This window comes from Rana temporaria, chromosome 1 (assembly GCF_905171775.1).
Source record: "Rana temporaria chromosome 1, aRanTem1.1, whole genome shotgun sequence".
Taxonomy (NCBI): domain Eukaryota; kingdom Metazoa; phylum Chordata; class Amphibia; order Anura; family Ranidae; genus Rana; species Rana temporaria.
The window spans coordinates 379,315,758-379,336,942 of NC_053489.1; the positions used below are offsets into that span (position 1 = coordinate 379,315,758).

The 21,185-nt window shown below is 46.2% G+C and overlaps 1 protein-coding gene across 1 annotated transcript in view; it reads left to right on the forward strand.

Annotated features, from left to right (window-relative positions):
• Positions 1-796: 796 nt before the first annotated feature.
• LOC120929153 (chromatin assembly factor 1 subunit A-B-like) overlaps positions 797-21,185 on the forward strand; it is a 188,233-nt gene continuing 167,844 nt past the window's right edge. Inside the window, exons 1-3 of the mRNA XM_040340407.1 lie at positions 797-1,141; positions 14,037-14,166; positions 15,002-15,153. Coding sequence (XP_040196341.1) covers positions 797-1,141; positions 14,037-14,166; positions 15,002-15,153 — 627 coding nt within the window. The remainder of the gene's footprint in view (positions 1,142-14,036; positions 14,167-15,001; positions 15,154-21,185) is intronic.

A 21,185-nucleotide genomic window follows, 5' to 3' on the forward strand; every position in this document is an offset into this window, starting at 1 on the left:
ACCCGCGCACTAAGGACTACACCCACTTCTCTGCCCCCCACAACTCCTATGCCAGGATAGACCACATATTCACCCAGGCCACGTCAATTCCTTTGCTGTGTAACTCAAAAATCGTTGATTCCCCCCTCTCGGACCACTCAATGGTGACTCTGGTTACACGGAGGCCACAGGGCTCTAAGAATCCGCCTCGCTGGCGACTGAGGGAATCGCTTCTAAGCGACCCTATGCATTGCTCGTTATTAGAGGAGGCCATTAGGGAATACTTCCATATTAACGCCACAAGTGATGTGTCTCCGGCCACCGTCTGGGCGGCGCACAAGACGGTCATCAGGGGAAAATTGATCCAGTTGACAGCTAAACTTAGACGGGAACACAGGGCGGACAATCTTAAACTTACGGAAGAATTCCGTACACTGCAAAAAGCACACAAACGCCAACCCACGCCCGAGACACTGGCACGACTGGACGAAGCCCGCGCGCTTCTTAACCTCTCCCTCACAACGGCAGCGGAGCAGCATCTTCGGTGGTCCGGGGCAAAATTCTACTCCCAAACTGACAGGATGGGATCTCGCCTGGCCACTAAATTGAGTCCCAAACAGGTCTTTGGCCTTCCCTAAAATCCGGGAGCCCACAGGGGACCTGACACAGAACCCTACTAAGATAATGCATTCCTTTCTGCGTTTTTACTCAGACCTGTACAGCCCTGCCGGGGCGCCTCCCAGCCCGATGGTGGGGGGGGGGGGGATTCCTTGACGAACTTCCATTACCATCTCTTACTAGGGAACACAGGGATTTCATGGAATCTCCTTTTACCCAGGAGGAGGTTTTGTCTACTATTAAGGCGCTCAAGCTGGGTTCCTCGCCAGGACCGGATGGCTTTTCCACCGGTTACTACAAAAAATTTGGAGAATGCCTGGCACCACACTTGACGCGACTGTTCAACTCTCTCAGGGATGGAGCCCGATTTGGTACAGATCTAAACTCCGCCTATATATCGGTCATTCCGAAACCGGATAAAGATCCTAGCGAGGTGTGTAATTATCGGCCAATTTCCCTGATTAACAATGACATTAAGATAATGACAAAAATGTTAGCGAACAGGTTGTCCAGCTTCATACCTTCCTATATTCACAAAGATCAGGTGGGCTTCATCCCTGGGAGACAGGGAACGGACCAGATCAAACGGGCTATTGATGTCATCTCCCTCCTTAGATCACATTGGGCTGGGGATTCGTCACAGGAGGGCTACATAAGGCCTTACATAAGGCCTTTGACTCTATTGACTGGGGGTACTTGACGGGGGTTCTGGGAAGGTGGGGCTTTGGTCCTAGCTTCCTTAACCTCATCGGGTCATTGTATTCGAGCCCTTCAGCGCAGGTACGGTTAATGGGCAGATATTCGGAATCCTTCCAGATAGGCAGGGAAACTAGACAGGGGTGCCCTCTCTCCCCTCTCCTCTTTGCAATTGCCATTGAGACTCTAGCTAGCGGTGGCGTTGAGATCAAATCCTGACATCAAAGGGGTAACATGTGGGCCTAGGGAGCACAAATGCGCATTGTACGCCGATGACCTCTTGCTCTTCGTTACTTCTCCCCTGCTGTCCACCCCAATCATACTTAAGACATTACGGGTATTCAGTGAGATTTCGGGATTGCGGGTCAATTTGGGAAAATCCCTGGCTATGAATGTCTCTGTCCCCCCGCTTCTGCTCAAACAGCTCTCCGGGAACTTCATTTTCCCTTGGGCTCCAGCTCAGATTCCATATTTAGGCATCAAATTGACACTGGATTATACTGGCCTTTTTAAGGCGAACTATCCTCCTATGATCAGTAAGTGCAGGGGGGATCTCGAGAGATGGGCCAAGTGTGGCTTGTCTTGGCTGGGTAAGGTGAATGCGGTGAAAATGACCCTCTTGCCACGTCTGCTGTATTTGTTCCGTGCTCTCCCGGTAACGAAACATTTCCTCACTAAATTCCAGGCAGAGGTTATCAGGTTTATTTGGGGGAAAAAGGGATATAGGTGTCCCTCGAGTGTCCTCTTTCGGTTAAAAACTCAAGGTGGTCTAGGGCTCCCTAACTTTTGGGGATATTATCGAGCTGCTCAACTGACACAAATTTCGACAACTTTCTTTCGGGGTCCTAAGCCTGACTGGCAATGGAACGTCAAGCCATCCCTACTCATACCATTGACTATGTTTTGGGGTGCGACTCCAAATGCAGACCAGCCATTTTATCTCCCACGCTTTCCCACTCTGTAGCACTTTGTACCAAACTATTCTCCATTGGCGCCCTGATATCACCCTTGACACCCCTTTCGCACCTATTTCATAACCCTGACTTTCCACCGGGGATGGATATCAGGGCTTTTAGGTGGTGGACGGATAAAGGCCTGTATAGGATAGGACACTTTCTCTCCCCAGCGGGCCCACTTTCCCTTTCACATTGCAAATCTCAACTCGGCATGCCCGACAGTGAAATCTTTAGGTTCTCTCAAATTTCCCACTTTCTCCGTACTACATGGACGGATAAATCAGTGCCCCCCACTATAACTCCATATGAACACTGGTGTGCGAACTCCAGGGATCAGAGGGGCGGGATATCACAGATATATATAGCCCTAATGACCAGAACTGATAAACCCTCGTATGCAAGGGCCTGGGAGGAGGACCTGAACACCACATGGAACACGGAGGTGTGGTACCGCGCCTTGAATCAAGCATATAAAGGGTATTCTTAATGTGTGTCTCATAGAAGCTAGTCTTAAACTTATGCTCCGGTGGTACTACGTCCCTGCCAGGCTGGCGAATGTTCCCAGGGTCCTCTCCACTATGCTTTCGGGGGTGCGAATTGGAAGGTAATTTATTACATACCTGGTGGTCCTGCCCCCGCGTTAGATCATTCTGGAAAAGGGTGTTTCGCACCATCGGATCCTTACTTGGGTTAGTGGTAACCCCGCAGCCTAATGTGGCCCTGCTGAACCAATGCATCCCAGGCCTTCCTAAACACTCCCGGATTTTAAGCATTTTTATTTTATTGGGGGCCAAAATGACCATTGCCAAATCCTGGAAGAAAACCTCAGTTTCCTTCATGATGTTTAAGAGAAAAGTTTCTTGGATCATGTCCCAGGAACAAATCGTAGCTAAGTGGGAGGATCAGGTGGAAAAATTTAGGTCCATTTGGGAACCCTGGGCTACCTATTGCAATGTGTCGCTCATTCCTGGGATGCCGCCTGGTAGCGAGACCACTCCACTCTCTGTCCGATTGTGTCTCTCTGTCCTTTTTCTCCCTCTCTCTCTCCCCCACGTTTCTCTCTCCCTTCCCTCTGACACCTCTCTTGGTGTTCTGAACTGCGATCTGGTTCCTTACAATGTTATGTTCTAAGCTCCAATCGTTACTGATTGATCCGGACCGGGCAAGCTGTATCAAAAGGGCGTTTTGGCGGCTGCAGGTCTGTGGGGCCTGGGGCCCCGGCTCTCAGGACGCAGCGTGATCCCTATTAGGGGCGTCCGGGGAGCGGGGGTCGGAGGCGCCGCGCGGCATTAAAGTAGTTGCTAGTACGCCTTTGGAACAGTCACAAGCTTAAATCACCCTCCACTGCTTGTTTAATATAGGGGGGCTGAACTGCTAGATTGTTTTGGTATTGTTAGGCTGGAGATTTGCTCTCCGGACTTTATGCAGCTGTCTGGAATAGCTTGACCGTTTTACTTGTTCATGTACCACTGTTCTTTTTTGACATTGTATTGGAAAAATCTTCAATAAAAACTTTAAATATTAAAAACTGCTGCCAAGAAAGGTGATCAAGTGAAATCCAATTTTCTGGTAATTAGAATGGTTCTTCACACCGCACACGTGAATTAAGACTGCAAAAAGCAGCGAACAGAGAATGCTTCCATAGGAGAAGCATTCTCTGTTCGCTGCATAAGATATTATCCCGGACCCATTGCTCAGTGTCTTCTGATAATTACACGGATTGGTTCCAGGGAGACCTGACTTCCCTATGCTCCATGAGACTGATTGAAAACAGTCTCTCCTTTTGGTAAGCAGGCAGTCTAATTCACGTGTGCGGTGTGAAGAACCATTCTAATTACCAGAAAATTGGATTTCACTTGATCGCCTTTCTTGGCAGCACTTTTTATCACAAGTTTAATGCTGGACTTTCCTCATGTAACCCTTCATCACTGAGTGGCTTTTTGGAGATTTTTTCTTCCTTATCACACTGAACTTTTTCTTTTTTTCTTGCTCTCTTTATTTATTTAGGAAGAGCCTGTATTTATATTTATATATTCTCATGAACTATATATTATTTATCATTCACTAGCGCTGCAATTCCTTTTGTTTTTCCTAAGTTGGCTGACATAAGACTGGACGGTGCAAAAATTATTATTTTTTTCCGGATTTCTCGGCTAGTGTCCAGCGCCAGAGGGCAGGATTTATGGAGATAAAGCGACGGATGAGACAAAAGGAACAGATCTATGCAATGTTATTTCTAGCAAAACTGAGTAAAGACTAAGGACTACACATTTTTTTTTTTACTTCGCTGGAGTTAGCCTCCCAACAGTTGGATAATTATAAAGGGCCAAATTAGTTCCCCCAAGACCGTTTTTTTTCTTCTCCCCCTCCCTCCTTGGGGGTTGTTTTTTTTTTGGGGGGGGGAGGCGGGACGGAAGTGATTTGAATTGATTTTTTTTTCTCCCTCCGATCTGTTTTCCTCCCTCCTCCACTCGGCGATGGGGAGGGGAGTGGATTAGAAGGAAGAGGCAGATGGGAGAGAGGGATGGTGTATTCTAACAAAGGGGTCAGGGGGAGCTCTGTTTTCTGGGGTTCTCTTGGATCATAAAACCCCAATGAATGTTTTTTTGTTTAATATTTTTTCTTTAATTAGTTACTTTATTTTTCCTTTTTTTAATGTGATGTTTGTTTGTTTTTCTTTGTATATAGGACGATAGGGGTAGATATATATATTTTTTTTTTAATGCTTGGTGGCGGGGCGAAGTTGTGTACTGGCAAATATCTATATCCCTCCGCCTTACACACCAGAAATACTGAAAGAATTTCTTCTGTTTGCATCTGACAAAACAGATTATTTTTGGTTAATAATTGGAGACTTTAATAAGTGTATGACCCCATCAATTGATATGCTCTCTGCATCAGATAAACAATATCCGGGGGGCCCTACGACCCTCGCTAAATATATAAAGGAGATGGGTCTGATTGACTTGTGGAGGCTGCGAAACCCATTGCTTAGACAGTTCTCTTGTTTTTCAAGCACGCACAAATCTCTCTCGAATAGATTTGGCATTGGAATTTTGTTCTATACTGCCTTTTCTCAGTGTCATTAAATATGAAGCTAGAGGAATATCAGATCACTATCCTTTGTTCGTATCCTTCTCCTTTAAGATCAACAATGGGGATAAGCTATGGAAACTTCATCCCTATTGGGTGACATCTCTTTCTTCAGATGTAATTTATATCACAGATTAAAATCTTTCAGCAAATTAATAGACTTACTGTCTCAGCCTTAATATACTGGGATGGACAGAAAGCCTACCTTAGAGGACTTTTTATCTCTCAAATATCAAAAAAAAAAGAAACCGTTTGGGAATTGGGAAAAAACACTGGCTGATATGATGCAAGCTGAAACATTGTATGTCCTTAACCCCACTAAAGATAACCAAACCCAGTGGCTACATAGTCAGGAAAAATATGCACAGGTAGCTAAAAAGAGAGCTGTAAACAAAAGATTTTTTTTCTGCAGCAATCGTATTTTGAGGAGGGAGAGGGAACAGGACATGTTTTGTCTCTGTAGTTAAGACGCAAAATCCCAATACCATTATAACAGAAATTCAAGACTCCTTAGGTAGGAAGATTAATGATTCATCCGAGATCTTGGAGGTCTTTAGGACGTTTTACCATGAAAGGGGATATGGAGCATTTCTTACAGAATATTAATCTACCGAGATTACTAGAAGAGGAAAAGGAGGCCTTAGAAAGCCCATTAACCATGGAGGAACTGAGAGAGGCAGCAGCAAATCTATCTAATAATAAATCGCCCGGTTCAGATGTCTTACCAGGGGAAATGTTTAAAATATATGGAGAGGTGTTGTTACCTGACTTACTCTCAGTTTTTAATTATGCTTTTGTAGAGGGGTCTCTACCCCCTCGATGAATGAAGCATAATTATTTCTATTTTGGAACCAGGAAAAGACTTAACTAAACTTGACTCATATCGATGTTGACATCCGATGTCAAACTTTTGGCAAAAATACTAGCAATTAGACTCTCAAAGTACGTCGGTTTTATTCCAAATAGATCGGCAGCTAACAATATTAGACAACTGTTTCTAAACTTACAATTACCTGTAGACAATAAAGGGAATAGAGCCATCATGTAATTAGACGCAACTAAAGCATTCGACAGTATAGAATGGGAATTCCTATGGGCATGTCTAGAACAATTTGGAATAGGAACACAATTTATAAGGTGGATAAAATTGCTATATAGCGCTCCGAGTGCAAGAGTACAGATTAATGGTTCTGTTTCCACTCCATTTCTGCTGGAAAGAGGAACGAGTGAGGGTTGTCCCCTGTCTCCATTCCTCTTTGCGTTGGCTGTGGAGCCACTGGCAGAGGCTATCCGAAATAGTTTGGATATCGTAGGATTTCGCAGAAATGGATCAGAGGAAAAAATAGCTTGCTTCGCTGACGATGCTTTATTATTCCTAGGAGATACATATATATCTCTGACTAAGGCCATTTCACTTATAGATGCGTATGGGAAATTTTCAGGGTTTGAAATTAATTAGGATAAATCAGTGATTATGCCTATAGACCCAATGCAATTGGAGCTTCCACACCAAAACCACCAGCTACAATATGTTACATCATTTAAATACCTAGGGGTGTTAATAACCCCTCAGGTCAAAAACTACATAGATGATAATATTATACCCCGTGTGGCAAGATTTAGGGAACAAGGTAAAATCTGGTGTAGGTTCCCATTAAGGGCAAACCTAGTGAAAATGGTGTGGTTGCCCCAATTGCTATACTTTCTACATAATTGTCCAATTTGGATAACATTAAAATTTATTTAGAACAATTGATGCAACTTTTAGAGATCTCATATGGAAATATGGAAAACCAAGAATTAAACTGGAAACTCTACAACAAGCAAAAGATAAGGGTGGAATAGCAATCCCCAATTCAAGATTCTATTATATGGCGGCTCAATTACAGCATTGGAGTGGATGGGAGGAGGTAGAAAATCAAGACCCCATACAGAATATTATAATGACACAAACTAAATCACTTCCACTGGTACAACAAATAGTATCCCATCAATTTTATAGGAAGAGGAAAATTCCAACTTTTTTCTTAATCCATAAACTCTGGGAAACGATTCCTATAATTACACATCACACAGGTTACACTAAATACATGCCATTATGGGACAATTATTACTTACCTGCGTTAAATAAATTGCCGGAACTTGTAGAATGAAAAAGTGCAGGACTAATGTTTCTATGCCAATTGTTTGAGGGAGATGTGATGCTATCCTTTGATGTATTGAAAGAACGGTACCAACTGTCAAATAAGAACTTTTACCAGTATCTTCAAATACGACACGCCTTACAAAGTTAGACGTCAAATTTCCTCCTACAGTATAAACCATAAGAGATACTGATGAAGGCAATTTCGTCTAGACCTATCAAACGAGGACTAATAGGAGATATTTATACGATGCTCCTAAGCCTGGAAAGGGTAGATCTACATGTTAATAGTTTTATATGTTGGCAAAAATACTTAGTATCCTGACTGAGGAGGAATGGAAGGAAGCTATGGAGGTTTTACCCAAAGTTTCTATTTCATTATCGCAGCAATTAACACAGCTTTTTATAATACATAGAATACATTATACTCCGCAAAAATTATACGCTTGGGGAAAATACACATCTCCTTTATGTCCGAGATGCTCTGTATCTAATGGATCTTTAATCCATATGCTCTGGCGCTGTCCGAAGCTTCATAAGTACTGGGGAAAATATTTCAGACATTGAATACACTATGCCATACAGAGATAGCTTGTGCACCAAATATGGCAATATTGGGCATAGTCCCAGTTGGTACCTTGCCTATAAAGATGATTAAGATGTGGACTAGAACCCTTTATCTAGCTCGTAAGCCTATCCTACAAAAATGGATAGATATAGCACCACCAACCCACAAACAATGGTGTGATAAGGTCAACTATATATTAAAAAGAGAAAAATTGGCATATAAACATAGGGGAGCTCTGTATAAATTTGATAATATATGGTCATACTGGCTTGATCCCGGCAATTTGTTTTACGATGGAATGTGCAGAGAGGTGGGAGAGGAGGAGGGAGAAGGGGAATGGAGATACGATTTGTAATAGACATGGTAGCAAAGATCGAACCTAATGCCGCGTACAGACGGTCATTTTTTGTGATGAAAAAAAATGAAGTTTTAAGTGATGAAAAAAAAACGACATTTTTGAAACTTCATTTTCAAAAACGATGTAGCATACACACCATCGTTTTTCAAAATGCTCTAGCAAAGCGATGTTACGTTCAGCACGTATGACGGCACTCTGTTCCATTGAAGCTCGCTTCATAACTTGCTTCTGAGCATGTGCGGGTTTAAAAACGTCATTTTCAACGTCGTTTTGCCCACGCACTATCATTTTAATTGACACAAAAAACGACATTTTGAAAAATGACACAAAAAATTCGAGCATGTTCGAATTTTTTTTTGGTCGTTTTTTTCAAGCCATAAAACGACGTTTTCCCCACACACTCATTTTAAATGACGTTTTCAAAAACGTCATTTTTTTTTCATCACAAAAAATGACCGTCTGTATGCGGCATTATGATGTATAGAGGTGTATTGTTTTTGTTGTCTCATCCCATTAGATGTTTGTTGTTGAGTTATTGCTTTTTTTTTTCTCTCCTTTGTTTTGTTTTTCCTTTGTTTATTGTTTGAATACTTTTACTTTGTTGTAATATCATATTGTTGTGATAGTAGTTTTCTTTATAAAAAAACCTTTGTACCATATATTATATAATGTAAATGGGAACATTTTCTTTCTTCCCGACTACGTGTGTAAAAAGAGCAATAACAAAACCAAAATAAAAAATTGATTTAAAAAAAAGAATTTATTATCAGTATTGCAAAAGCAACCTTTTGAACCTATTCGCCAGATTCCTTTTATTCTTTTAAGCAGGATAGTGGCCTTTTTGATTGCTATCTCTTCTGCTAGAAGAGTATCTGAATCAGCAGCTCTATCTTGTATTGAGCCTTATTTGATTTGTCACAAAGACAAAATTGTACTATGAACATGTACTAGGTTTTGTTCATTTTGCCAGATGGTCCCAAGAAAGGGCTAAGCGGCACCAAAATCCATTTCCAGGTGGATTAAACAAGTAATTATTCCAGTTTATGGTTTAAAGAACGGGACGCTTCCTTTTTCTGTTAAGTCGCACTCTACCAGGGCGATAAGTGCTTCATGTGCAGTGCATCACCAGGCTTCGATGGCTCAGATCTGTAAAGCTGCAACTTGGTCTTCAGTCCACACATTTTCCAAATTCTATCAAATGGACGTGAAAGGACATGAGGATGCCGCCTTTGGGCAAAGTGTGCTGCAGGCAGCAGTATAGGGCTTCTTGTCCATAAGCGGCCTCCTTGATCTGTCTCCCACCCTTGATTGAGCATTGCTCTGGGACATCCCATTATGTAATGACTGGCTCTGTGTCCCATGGTGTACGATAAAGAAAACATGATTTTTTAACCTGCAAAATTATTTTCTTGGAGTACACCACGGGACACAGAGGTCCCTCCCCTCTTATGGGAATCTTATTGCTTTGCTACAAAATTGAGGTACTTCACTAATGAAAGGGGTTTTATGGAGGGGAACTGTCTTCAGTTGGTTGTGCCAGTGTCCAATCACCACTGGTGACCCTTAACCCATTATGTAATGACTGGCTCTGTGTCCCGTGGTGTACTCCAAGAAAAGGATTTTACAGGTAAGCCGTTATAAAAATCCTGTTTTCTCTTCCGTTCATGGACGGACACAGCAGCAATTGACTTTAGGGTATTATATCCTTCCTTCCAGGAGAGACTAGGCAGAAAAAACAGCACTTCAAGTGTTAAAACACTTTTCAGTACAGCTCCTCCCAGGGGGTGTGGTCCCTCGGGTATAACCCACTCTCTGAATCAGCATCTCCAGTTTTTCTGCCTAGCGTCAGGAGTAGACATGGCCTTCTGGAGTCCATGTACTCTGGAATTTTTTTGCGATTTTTTTTTTTTTTTTTTTTTTCGCTTTTATTTTGTTTTGTTCCTGCATTTTTGAATCCTGAGATTCTACTATCAACTGCCGACTGGGTGACAGGCTGGATCTCGATCCTTGTAGTCCCCCCATGCTCGGCCATCGAGCGTGTGCCGGGCCTTAGCTCAGCTCTGGGTCGTCCACGACATGCCCCGTTGCTCCAACTACATGTTCCAGGGCACACAAGGCGGCATAGTGGTGGGTCAACATGGAGTCTGAACAGAGGCTTCTACCCCAACCATGCCTGAGTTAACCCTTAGTGCCCCTGCTGTCTCTGTAGAGCTCATACGGCAGTCCCTTAGGCTTTTATCGCCAGGATTGAAGTGACAAGCGGCCAGAAGGGGGGTAAAAACCCCCTCCCTGCGCCTGCTTCTGGGGATGGCTCTGACACGGAACCAGACCCTGCTGCTGGCTCTGGTTCTGTCATGTCAGATGTTGCAGGCTTAGCCCACACGGTCAGTGAGGATGACTCTGCTTCAGGGTCAGCGCTTGATAAGGCGTTTTGGAGCTTTTATCACTGCGGTGCGGGATACTCAAAAACTTGGACGGCGGAGACATCAGAGATGCTGGTCCCTTTTGGGTTCCGCACGCTGCGGTCCGTTAAAAAAAAAAAAAAAAGTCCTCCGTCAGCGGACCCCCCTGTGTTCAGACTGAACAAGTCTACCACGTTGCCTGTGGAAGGGGCTCCCACCTTTATGGACCCCGCAGATAGGAGAGCTGAGGCTGTGGCCCGCTCCATGCTCCCAGTAGTGGGGTTGGCAGTGAGACCGGTTTTGGCCGGAGCTCTAGTGTCACAGGCAATTACCGAGTGGGCAAAGTCCCTGCTGCAGGAGCTGGAGGCGCATAATGCTCCTGAGCTCCGTGTGGGCCTGGCTGACCAGTTGGTGCAGGGCCTGCAGTTTGCCTGTGAATTGGCCCTGGATACGCTCCTCTTGCTCTCCAGGGCCTCCGCCGTGGTACTATGCCACCTTGTGTGGCTAAAGTGTTTGGTCTGCGGACCAAACCTCTAAAAGGTCCTTAGGAGGACTTGCCCTTGAAGGGTGTACGGCCTTTTGGGGCGTCCCTGGATGACATCATTATAGATGCTACAGGTGGTAAGAGCACTCTGCTCCCGCAATCTGGGAAAGGTAAGGAGCCTCGTCATAAGCAGGGTCCCTCCTTTACCTCCCCCAAGCGATTTCTTTTCGCCCCCAGGTGCGGCAGGAAAATGTTTTCCAGGGTGCTTAGGTGCCCGCTGTAGATCAAAAAGCGCACCTGGTACCGCAAGCCTGCAGACAAGCCTGCTTCTCCATGTAGGTCTGCCCCGCCAGACACTCGGGTGGGGGGCCGACTTTGCGGATGCGCGGCTCGGTGGAGATCCCTCTTTCCGACCGATGGGTTTGCGAGGTAATTTCCTTGGGGTACAAGATAGTTTCTCTCTTGTCCACCAAACAGATTTTTCCCTCCAGCTTCCTCCGGTACGCCGGGAGGCCCTGTCAGGGGCTGGTCAGGATCTGCTGGTCAGGGAAGTGATTATACTGGTACCTTCAAGGGAACGGTCCAGGGGTTTTTACTCTAATCTGTTGTCCCCAAAAAAGGAGGGGGTCCGTCCAATCCTGGACCTCAAGGCCCTTAACTCTTTTTTGTCAAAGTGCAAAGATTCAGGATGGAATTGTTCGCTCGGTAGTGGCAGCTCTCCATCAGGGGGAATTTATGGCGTCCTTGGGTACTCAGGACGCGTACCTGCATATTCCCATACGCGCAAAATACCAGAGGTTTCTGCGTTTTACGGACGAAGAGGACCATTTTCAGTTTGTGGCCCTCCCCTTCAGCCTGGCTTCGGCACCACAAGTTTTCACAATGGTGCTCGCTCCGATTCTGGCCCTGCTAAGGCAGCGCGGAATCACTATTGTGGGAGACCTGGACGACTTTCTCCTGAGAGCTTCTTTCAGCTCAGACTTGGGAGAGGATGGGTTCATCACCTGCCAGCCCCTCCAAAAGATTCGGGTGGCTACTGAATGCCCAGGAGTCAATGTTGGTTCCGTCCTAGCGACTGGAATACCGGGGTTGGTCCTGGATTCCTCAGAAGCAAGTTTTTTGCAAGTTTTTTCTCCCGACGGAAGAACTCCAGACACTGCAATCTGCGGTGCATTTGTTTGCGACCCAGCAGTGGTCGTCGCTTCGCCTTTGCAAGAGAATTCTGGGTACCATGGTAGCCTCTTTCGAAGCGGTTCCGTATGCCCAATTCCACACCCGAGTGTTACAGAAAGATTCTGTCACGTTGGGACAAGCTTCCTTCGTCTCTGGATTATCAGATTTGGGTGAAGTCGCCTGGTCAGGTACTCCCTAGTGTGGTGGCTGACCTCTCCGGTACTTCGGACTGGGAAATTATTTTTGCCGTGCTATCGGACAGTGGTCACGACGGATGCCAGCCAATCCGGCTGGGGGCGTTCTGGAGTGTCCAGTCAGCCCAGGGCGCTGGACTCGGGTGGAGTCCCGTCTGCCAGTCAATGTCCTGGAGCTCTGGGCTATCAGGCTGCAACTCCCCAAGTGGTTTCTGGGTCTGCAGGACCGTTCGGTCAGGATTCAGTCCGACAACACCACGGCCGTGGCGTATGTCTACCATCAAGGGGGCACGCGGAGCTCGGCCGCGGTGGTGGAGGTTGCACACATCCTCCGGTGAGCCACAAGGTACGCTCCGGCTCTGTCGGCCGTGTACATTCCGGGGGTGCAGAGTTGGCAAGCCGACTACCTAAGTCACCAAACGCTGGACCAGGGAGAATGGTCGTTGCACAAGGAAGTGTTTTCAGAGTTGTGACAAAAATGGGGCACGCCAGGCGTGGACCTTCGGGCGTCCCGTCTCAATCGGAAGGTGTCACGTTTCGTGGCCAGGTCAAGAGACCCTTGGGCGGATGCGTTGGTGGCACAGCGGGGTCACTATCGCCTAAATCTACGCTTTCCCTCCTCTGAAGCTTCTCCCTCACCTGTTACGCAGAGTGGAAGCGGAGGGGATGCCAACAATCCTGGTCGCTCCGGATTGGCCGCGCCTTTCCTGGTACGCGGACCTGGTGCTTCTGGTGGCAGATGTCCCTTGGATTCTACCCTTGAGATTAGATCTTCTGTCGCAGGGTCCGATTTTTCCTCACCCTGCTTTACAGTCGCTGGCTTTAACGGCATGGCTGTTGGGAGCCAGGAGCTGGAGGTCCGTCGGACTCGGAGATCTCTACCATGCTACTTGCACGGAAGTCTACTTCACGTAGGGTTTGCCATCGTACGTGGAAGGCCTACATCTCTTCGTGTGCAGAGATGAAATGGCACCCCCGCACATACGTGCTGTCCCGTATTCTGCTGTTCCTACAGCGGGGAGTGGATCAGGCTCTCGCCTTTAAGTATGGTTATGAGTCAGATTTCGGCCTTGGCTGTTTATTTTCAGCGACCGTTGGCCACGCACTCCCTGGTGCGTACGTTTGTACAGGGGGTCAGGCTTGTGACCTTCCTGTGTGTCCTCCACTGCCTCCGTGGGACTTGAATTCGGTCCTCTCTGTGCTTCAAAAGGGCTCCGTTTTGAGGACATTCGGGAGATTCCTCTTGATCTCTGTCCCAGAGGGTGGTCTTAGTAGCCATTCCTTCGGTCAGACGAGTTTTTGATCTGGCGGCCTTGTCTTGCAGGGCTCTTTTTATAATAAGGACATTGTTTTACTATCCTTATGTCCTCAGCCGAAAAACTCAAAGGAGGCCACATTACTTCCCTTGGACGTGGTGCGAGTCCTACGGGCGTACTTGTCTGCTACGGCTCCGTTCCGGAGATCGGACTCACTGTACATGTCAGTGAATGGTCCTGAGAAAGGTCTGGCGGTCTCGTCGGCCTCCATTTTCAGGTGGATCAGACAGGTCGTGCTCCAGACCTATGCCCTAAAGGGGCGGGCGCCTCCCTTTCTGGTTACGGCGCATTCGACCAGGGCGGTTGATCCTTCTTGGGTTTTCCGCCATCAGGCGTCTGTTTTACAGGTGTGTAAGACAGTGATCTGGTCGTCAATCCACACCTTTTCAAGTTTTACGAGGTGGATGTGAGTGCATCTGCGGGTGCCTCCTTTGGCCGCAAGGTTTTGCAGGCGGCTGTTTCAGGTTGAAGTTCCCCCGTTGAGGGACTCTGGTTTGTTTGGGGTGAAGCTTAATTGCTGTGTTTTTTTCCCCACCCCTCAAATTTTTTGACACTGCTTGGGGACGTCCCCAAGGTCAATTGCTGCTGTGTCCGTCCATGAACGGAAGAGAAAATAGGATTTTTGTACTCACCGTAAAATCCATTTGAGTTCATGGATGGACACAGCACCCACCCCTCCTTTTTGTTTGTACTGTGTGTTACGAACTGGAGCTGCTGAGTCAGAGAGTGGGTTATACCCGGGGGACCACGCCCCCTGGGAGGAGCTGTACTGAAGTGCTGTTTTTTTCTGCCTAGTCTCTCTTGGAAGGAAGGATATAATACCCTAAGGTCAATTGGTGCTGTGTCCGTCCATGAACTCGGAGAAATGGATTTTACGGTGAGTACAAAAATCCTATTTTCTGGGGCCACTTACCTGTCAAAATTTAAATTTTTCATAGTCACCTATGATCCTCTTAAAACATTCTTTGATGCGTTGAATAAATGTTTAGTCTGATGGACATGTATTTAACATAACTGCTAGGTTCATTTGTGGTAACATTTCTATGTTTGCATTTTCAGGATGAGGATGATGAAGATCCCAAGGAAGAAGATGAGGAGGATGATGATGATGATGATGGATTCTTTGTTCCACATGGTTACTTGTCAGAGGATGAAGGGGGTGTTTCTGATGAGGTGAAGCTTAACTGTCAACCTGTCTCTGAAAAGAGTAGCTTTTTGCATTGTCTTTTAACTCTAACATTAGTTGATTGATTGTACTCTTATGCTTCATTTCCATGGACATTTTTACAGCCACTTTTTTTAGCCTTTTTTACAGCTTAAAAACGCTTGTCCATGTTTGTTTGTTTTTTGAGCTGGAGCTCAAAAACGCTGCGGTAGCGTTTTTGCGCGTTTTTTTAACATCTGCCCTTTTTTACAGCTCTAACGCTGGAGCTTCAGAACGCACCGGTCCTGGGTTTTTTTTTTGCAGCTTAAAAACAGGTCAGCTATCTACAGCTCAAAAACATCATGGTGGGCATGAGGCCATAGACTAACATGGAGAGCAGTTTTTAAGCTGCCAAAAACGCTCAGAAAAGTGGCTGTAAAAACGTCCATGGAAATTAAGCCTTAAAAAAAGTGCCCCTTTCACAATTTATTTTAATTTGAACTCACTTTCTTGTGCTTTGAGGGACACAGCTATTCATATTTGTGAACAACATATGGGTTATACCTGCCACCTGTTTGAGATAATACACTAAGCACAAAATACTTGTGGCAATGCTCCAGGGATCAAGACACTACCTCCAACCAATCCAGTTCATTTTCACTTAGTCTCCTAAAGGAGGTAATGCTTCACTAAATACTTCAAGCAACAGCTTAGGTAGATTAGGCTAGATCAACGGTCTATAAACTGTGGCCCGGGGGCCAGATGCAGCTCTTTGACTTTTATCTGGCCCTTGTTGCATTATTCCATCCACTGATGCCAACAATGTGGTATAATTCCTCCCACTGACAGCAACAATGTAGCAGAAATTCTTTAACTGATACCAAGGATAGGACACTATACCTCCCACTGACAGTGAGGCACTATTTCTCCCACTGACATCAAAAGGGCAAAATTCCTCCCACAGACATCAATGATGGGATAGAATTCCATTGGCACCAACGATGGGGCACTATTGCTTCCACTGACATCAATGATGGTGCATTGTTTACTCCAACTGGACGGTAGGACATTTTTTACCCCCCCACTGGCCCTCCTGAAGGACAGTAAACGGCCCTTTATTTAGAAAGTTTGTCGACCCCTGGGCTACATCCTGATCAGCCACCAAGCACTGGTTTCCCCAATTTGTATAATATGTAATGCAGAATCACCTTGCCCACCAGGATCCGTACCCCTGCTGATGCTAAAACCTTTTGCTTCCTCTGAAAAGGGTGGCGCCAGCGTTCCATTTCTTTCCTGTGTGGACAACTGACCCTGCCGTCTCAGGTTTAAACAAGCATCTTACTGCTGACAGAGTTTGAAACTTAGGGTCTGTTTCTACTTTCACAGGCCAAGCTCTGCAACCAGGAATTGCTTCACTTTCTGCAAATAATTTTGTGACTGGTAAGCTAAAACTGCCTGTAAAGATGCCCCTTACATGTGCCTTTTTGAAGTACGATATTTCTTTGGAGATGCACTTGACAAAATCATCAAAGATGTCAAAAGAGAAAAGGTCTTAATTCTACATGAAAGTGCAAAGTCCCCTCCCCTAGAGGGAGCTTCTACCTCCTCAAAAGGAAGAACACCTCAACGCTACACAGGCTCAAAACTCTGCTCTTCCTTTTCTGTGCAAGACTTGGAACCTAATTTTTATTTTTTTATTTTTTCTTTAACATGATTGTGTTTTTAACCTCTTCCCGACTGCCCACTGTTATATGGCGACACTGTACGGCACTCCTGCGCAAACCGATGTAGCTGTACTGCAGCTTGCGCAGGCGCTGTTGTAGAAGCGTGCCTGCTGGTCTGGCAAACTCTCTCCCCCGGGACCCGCAATTGCCTTGTACACAGGCAGAATGGGTAACTGCCTATGTAAACAAGCCATTTCCCCGTTTTGCCTAGTGGCATGTCAGAGATCTATTGTTCCCAGTGATTGGGAACAGTGATCTGTCATGTCACTGGTAGCCCATGCCCCCCCCCCCCCCCCCCATAGTTAGAACACACTTATCCCCTTGATCGCCTAGTGTTAACCCCTTTCCTGCAAATGTCATTTTTTTTTAGTCACTGGTCCAAAAAAGTGTCATTTGGGGTCAGATTTGTCTGCTGCAATCTTGGATTTCCCCCTTAAGATACGGAAACCCGTGTTTTACCCGATATAGAGTGGTACACTATCGCACCTAATCTATGCGAGTATCCCAGTTAGGGATGCTTTCTGTTTATTAAACCGTTAACTCTATTACACTATCAAGTCTTTATTTCATACACTTATTGAGGTACCATACTGACGGGTCCAGAATTCCGGTGCAACTACAAGAGCCCAAAGGTGGTTCATATGCGTGTTTTAACTGCGCTTACACGCAAAGTTACACGCTCTGAGGTGAGCATTAAATACCTAAGGGGAGCACCAAAGTGAGGAACACCACGGCATGTTCTGGATTACCCAGGAACTTTATTGCACCTAGCAGTTTTATAATCGCATGAACTTTATTACTTTTTGGATACCTTACACTTGCACAGGAGCACTTCTTTGAATGACCCAGGATGCAATATTGATAAACTATGTGATACTGGATGCTATGCACATGCACAGGAGCACTTTTTTATGCATCAGTGGGTCACTGATATTCTGTACAGGATCATAAAAGTGGGAATTGCACTTCTTTGCTCAGTAGCACTTTAGATTAATTATCATTGTTTATGCTTTTTATATACACATTTTAAATATATATTTTTTTATATTTAATATGTGTTCATTTATTGCACTGTTGTCACTTTTCACTGTTGGTAAAGAAGTTTTTCACTATTGGAGGCTTTTATAGGTTTCTTTTTACACTGGTATAGTGTATGACTTTGAAAAGCGCAGTGTATATATTTATCCACATTTGCATGATATGATGCATGTTTAACGCTTCCAGCTGATTTTTGATTAAGGCCGTTTGGATTAGTGGAGGCTCACAGGACTCTTTGGTAGTGCTAAGCTGTTGGGGAAGAAGAGATACTATTGTATCCAGCGCTTCTTCTGGGGGTAGAGATCAGCCGCTGAAGAGGGGTAAGGGTTTTCTCCCCTCCCAGTTTTGTGAACAGCCCCTGGACTTGCTGCTGATCATCTAACAGCATTCCATCGCCCATCTGAACTCCCCCTTCTGAGACCATCAGCTTGTCTCACTGCCTGGGGAACTTCCGGTTTGCTCCGGCATTCTAGCACTCTCAGCGCCCTCTGTATCATCGCCGCTTCTTCCATTATGGTTAGGATGGGAAAACGTAGGGGCACCCCCAGCCCCATTTCCTCTGCATTTTTGCAACTGTCCGCTATTTCTCCCAGACAGTCCCAGGCAACGGGAGCCATGCTGGGCTGCTGATCACCGTCGAACAGCCGCTTGTTGAGCTCCCATTCTCAAACAGGAACTCCAGTTTCTCCAGGTCACATGCCTGTTCGAGGAGATCCAGTACCTCATCTCGGAAGTCCAGGATGTCCAACAGCCATCACTCCCAAAGTCTGGGTCTTCGTATATTTATTTTGATGGAGCAGTCCCACGCCGACATAGCCAATGCCTTCTGTCAGGCTGCCATCTGCTGTACCTGGCCACAGTTGAGCCGCGAACAACTGGAGGGCTCTGTAGCTGGACCAATCTTCCGAGCTCCGTCTTCCACTCATCTCGCTGTCTCTGGAACACCTCTCGCGCACAGTACTGCGTCTAGTACATTTCTGTGGAGGAGGGAAGGATCTTCCCCTGATGGTGGCACTTGTTGCTAAGTGTCTCTTGCCAAAATTGCCGGCGGATCACATCCCCCCCAGCAGAGCATGGTGCGCTCCGTCGCTGGTCCCCGATGTAGCTTCCACATGCCTTGCATCCTCCTCTCGAACTCGACTGACCGGATCTTGAATCCTGGTGGTGGTTTGAATGTCCTGGACTGCAGGAGACTTCTCAACGCTGCCACCACTGTGACAGATCTCCGATACCCTGGCTGGGCAAACCCCCCCAATCACGAGGCAAACCACACAGGTGTTGAAGGTTAAACATGCAGATCATAAAACTGTTGGGTACAAAACATACACTTTTAAACACAGTTAGGGACATTACCCTTAGCCTTGTCATGGGGGACAAGGAAGAACCAATGGAAACTCATCAAACGGCTATATTCAAAAAGCTACAGTTAAAACACACCAAGGGAATATGATGAGCAGGCAGCCCCTCCTTACACATCCTCCGCTGGGATGTGTCTCCATGCCTTTTGTCTGTGTGCCATGACCTAACCTAATTAAACACAGTAAGAAGCGGGGAATGGGTAGAAGGGATGCAACTTACATAGAGACTTCAGTATATGATCCCAATGCCATTTTGTCCCCAAGTTCTCTGTTGGGCCATTGTCTTTGGGTTGGCGGCCTGCCCACAGCCCCCTCCAAAGGCACAGTGACAGTGGGTTCTGTGAGAGTCACAAACAAAGGTCATGGAGACTCAGCTCTGTCAGGGAATCTCTCAGCCCGTGGTAAGCCTATCAAAATTATCGGAAAGCTTGGTACATGTTCAAATATTAAAAGTTTTATAAAACATGTCGGTCAGATCCCTAGCAATGGCAAGGGTTTCTAGGTTATGGATTCTCTCGACTGACCTTATCCACTCCTCTATAGTTGGGGTTTGACAATACTTGGGACTTGGCTGCATTCAGTAGGTGTTTAGTCAGCGAATGGTTATACCTTTCAAGTGCCTAACCATGTAGTATGTCTGGTGACACCTCCAGCAGTGATCAGAAGTCTGAGGGAACCATCTTTTAAGTTTAGAGGATGTTGCATACCATTGTGTCAGCACTTTATAAGAGGTCTCCTGCAAACAAATGCTGATGGAGCACTTATGCAACAGGATACAAGCATTTCTCTTATCGTCCATGGACGGACATAGCTCCTTAAATCTTGACAAGTGGGTTATGTTCCCTGTTTACAGGAGAGGACTGGGCAGAAACATGTTAAATGGTTAAATACATGTCACATTAACAGAGTTGAACAGCCCTGCCCAGGGGGTGGTCCCTCCAGACATAACCCTCCTCACTGCAGCATGCAGACTCAGTTTTGTTCTGCCTAGCAAAGGAGCAGGACGTATGGCTCCCTTTGGGCCCAGCGCCCTGAGGAAAATATTTTACTTTATTTTATTTTTGTTTTGTCTTTTTGACTTCTATCAACTGTCGGCTGAGAGACAGGCTGGATATTATAGATCCTTGTAGTCTTCTTAGTTCGGCCAGCGAGCGTGAGCACAACTTTGCAAAGAGGCTGGGTCTGCCACGACATCCCCCATGACTCCTGGGATGGCCAGTGAGCTTTGCTCCAAGGTCCGCACATGACTGGGCTGTGATGTTGTCTCACTCACAGTGGACCGGGCCGACGGCTACTTCCATTGCGGTTGTACGCCTGTCTGGAATGCGTCAGTGAGTCGTCGCATGGACGGGTGAGTACAGTCCCTCCCTCTTAAGGGGGGTGGTACGGCTGAGCATTCCTGGGGTTTGGGTATCCTCCCTTTCCCCCTTTTTTCCCTCTGCTGTTTTACAATTGCTGTGGGGGGCACCTGGTTGAGGGGACTGTGCGCCTGTGTTTTGCCGCCGTTCTGGCAGCACTGGTGCAATTTTTTTGTGGATTTTCAGTTTCTATTGAAAATCCCATTGGTGGTCATTTTGTTGTAGCCGCGCCATGAGGCTCCATATGCTGTGCTCGGTGGCCATCTTGCCTGTGCCCTCGGCCTCTAGTGTTGATTCCTATTGCGCGCAGCGCCGTTCTCACACCGCACCATACAGCTTCCTCACGGTTTTCTCCTCACACAGAGAGAGGTGTGCGGGACATGGGCAGCGGCGCTGAGCAGTCTCCTCTTGTGTGGTGAGTCCCCTGGACCCCCCCGGGTCAGCGCAGCAGGAGTGGTGGTTTTTTTCTGTTCAGTCTGAACTGGGCCCTGGGAGTTTTTTACTTAAATAATGGAGTCAGTGTAGCTCAGTTTATCTGTAAGGACAGGTGCTGCATGCACCTACATGTTATATGCATTATGTA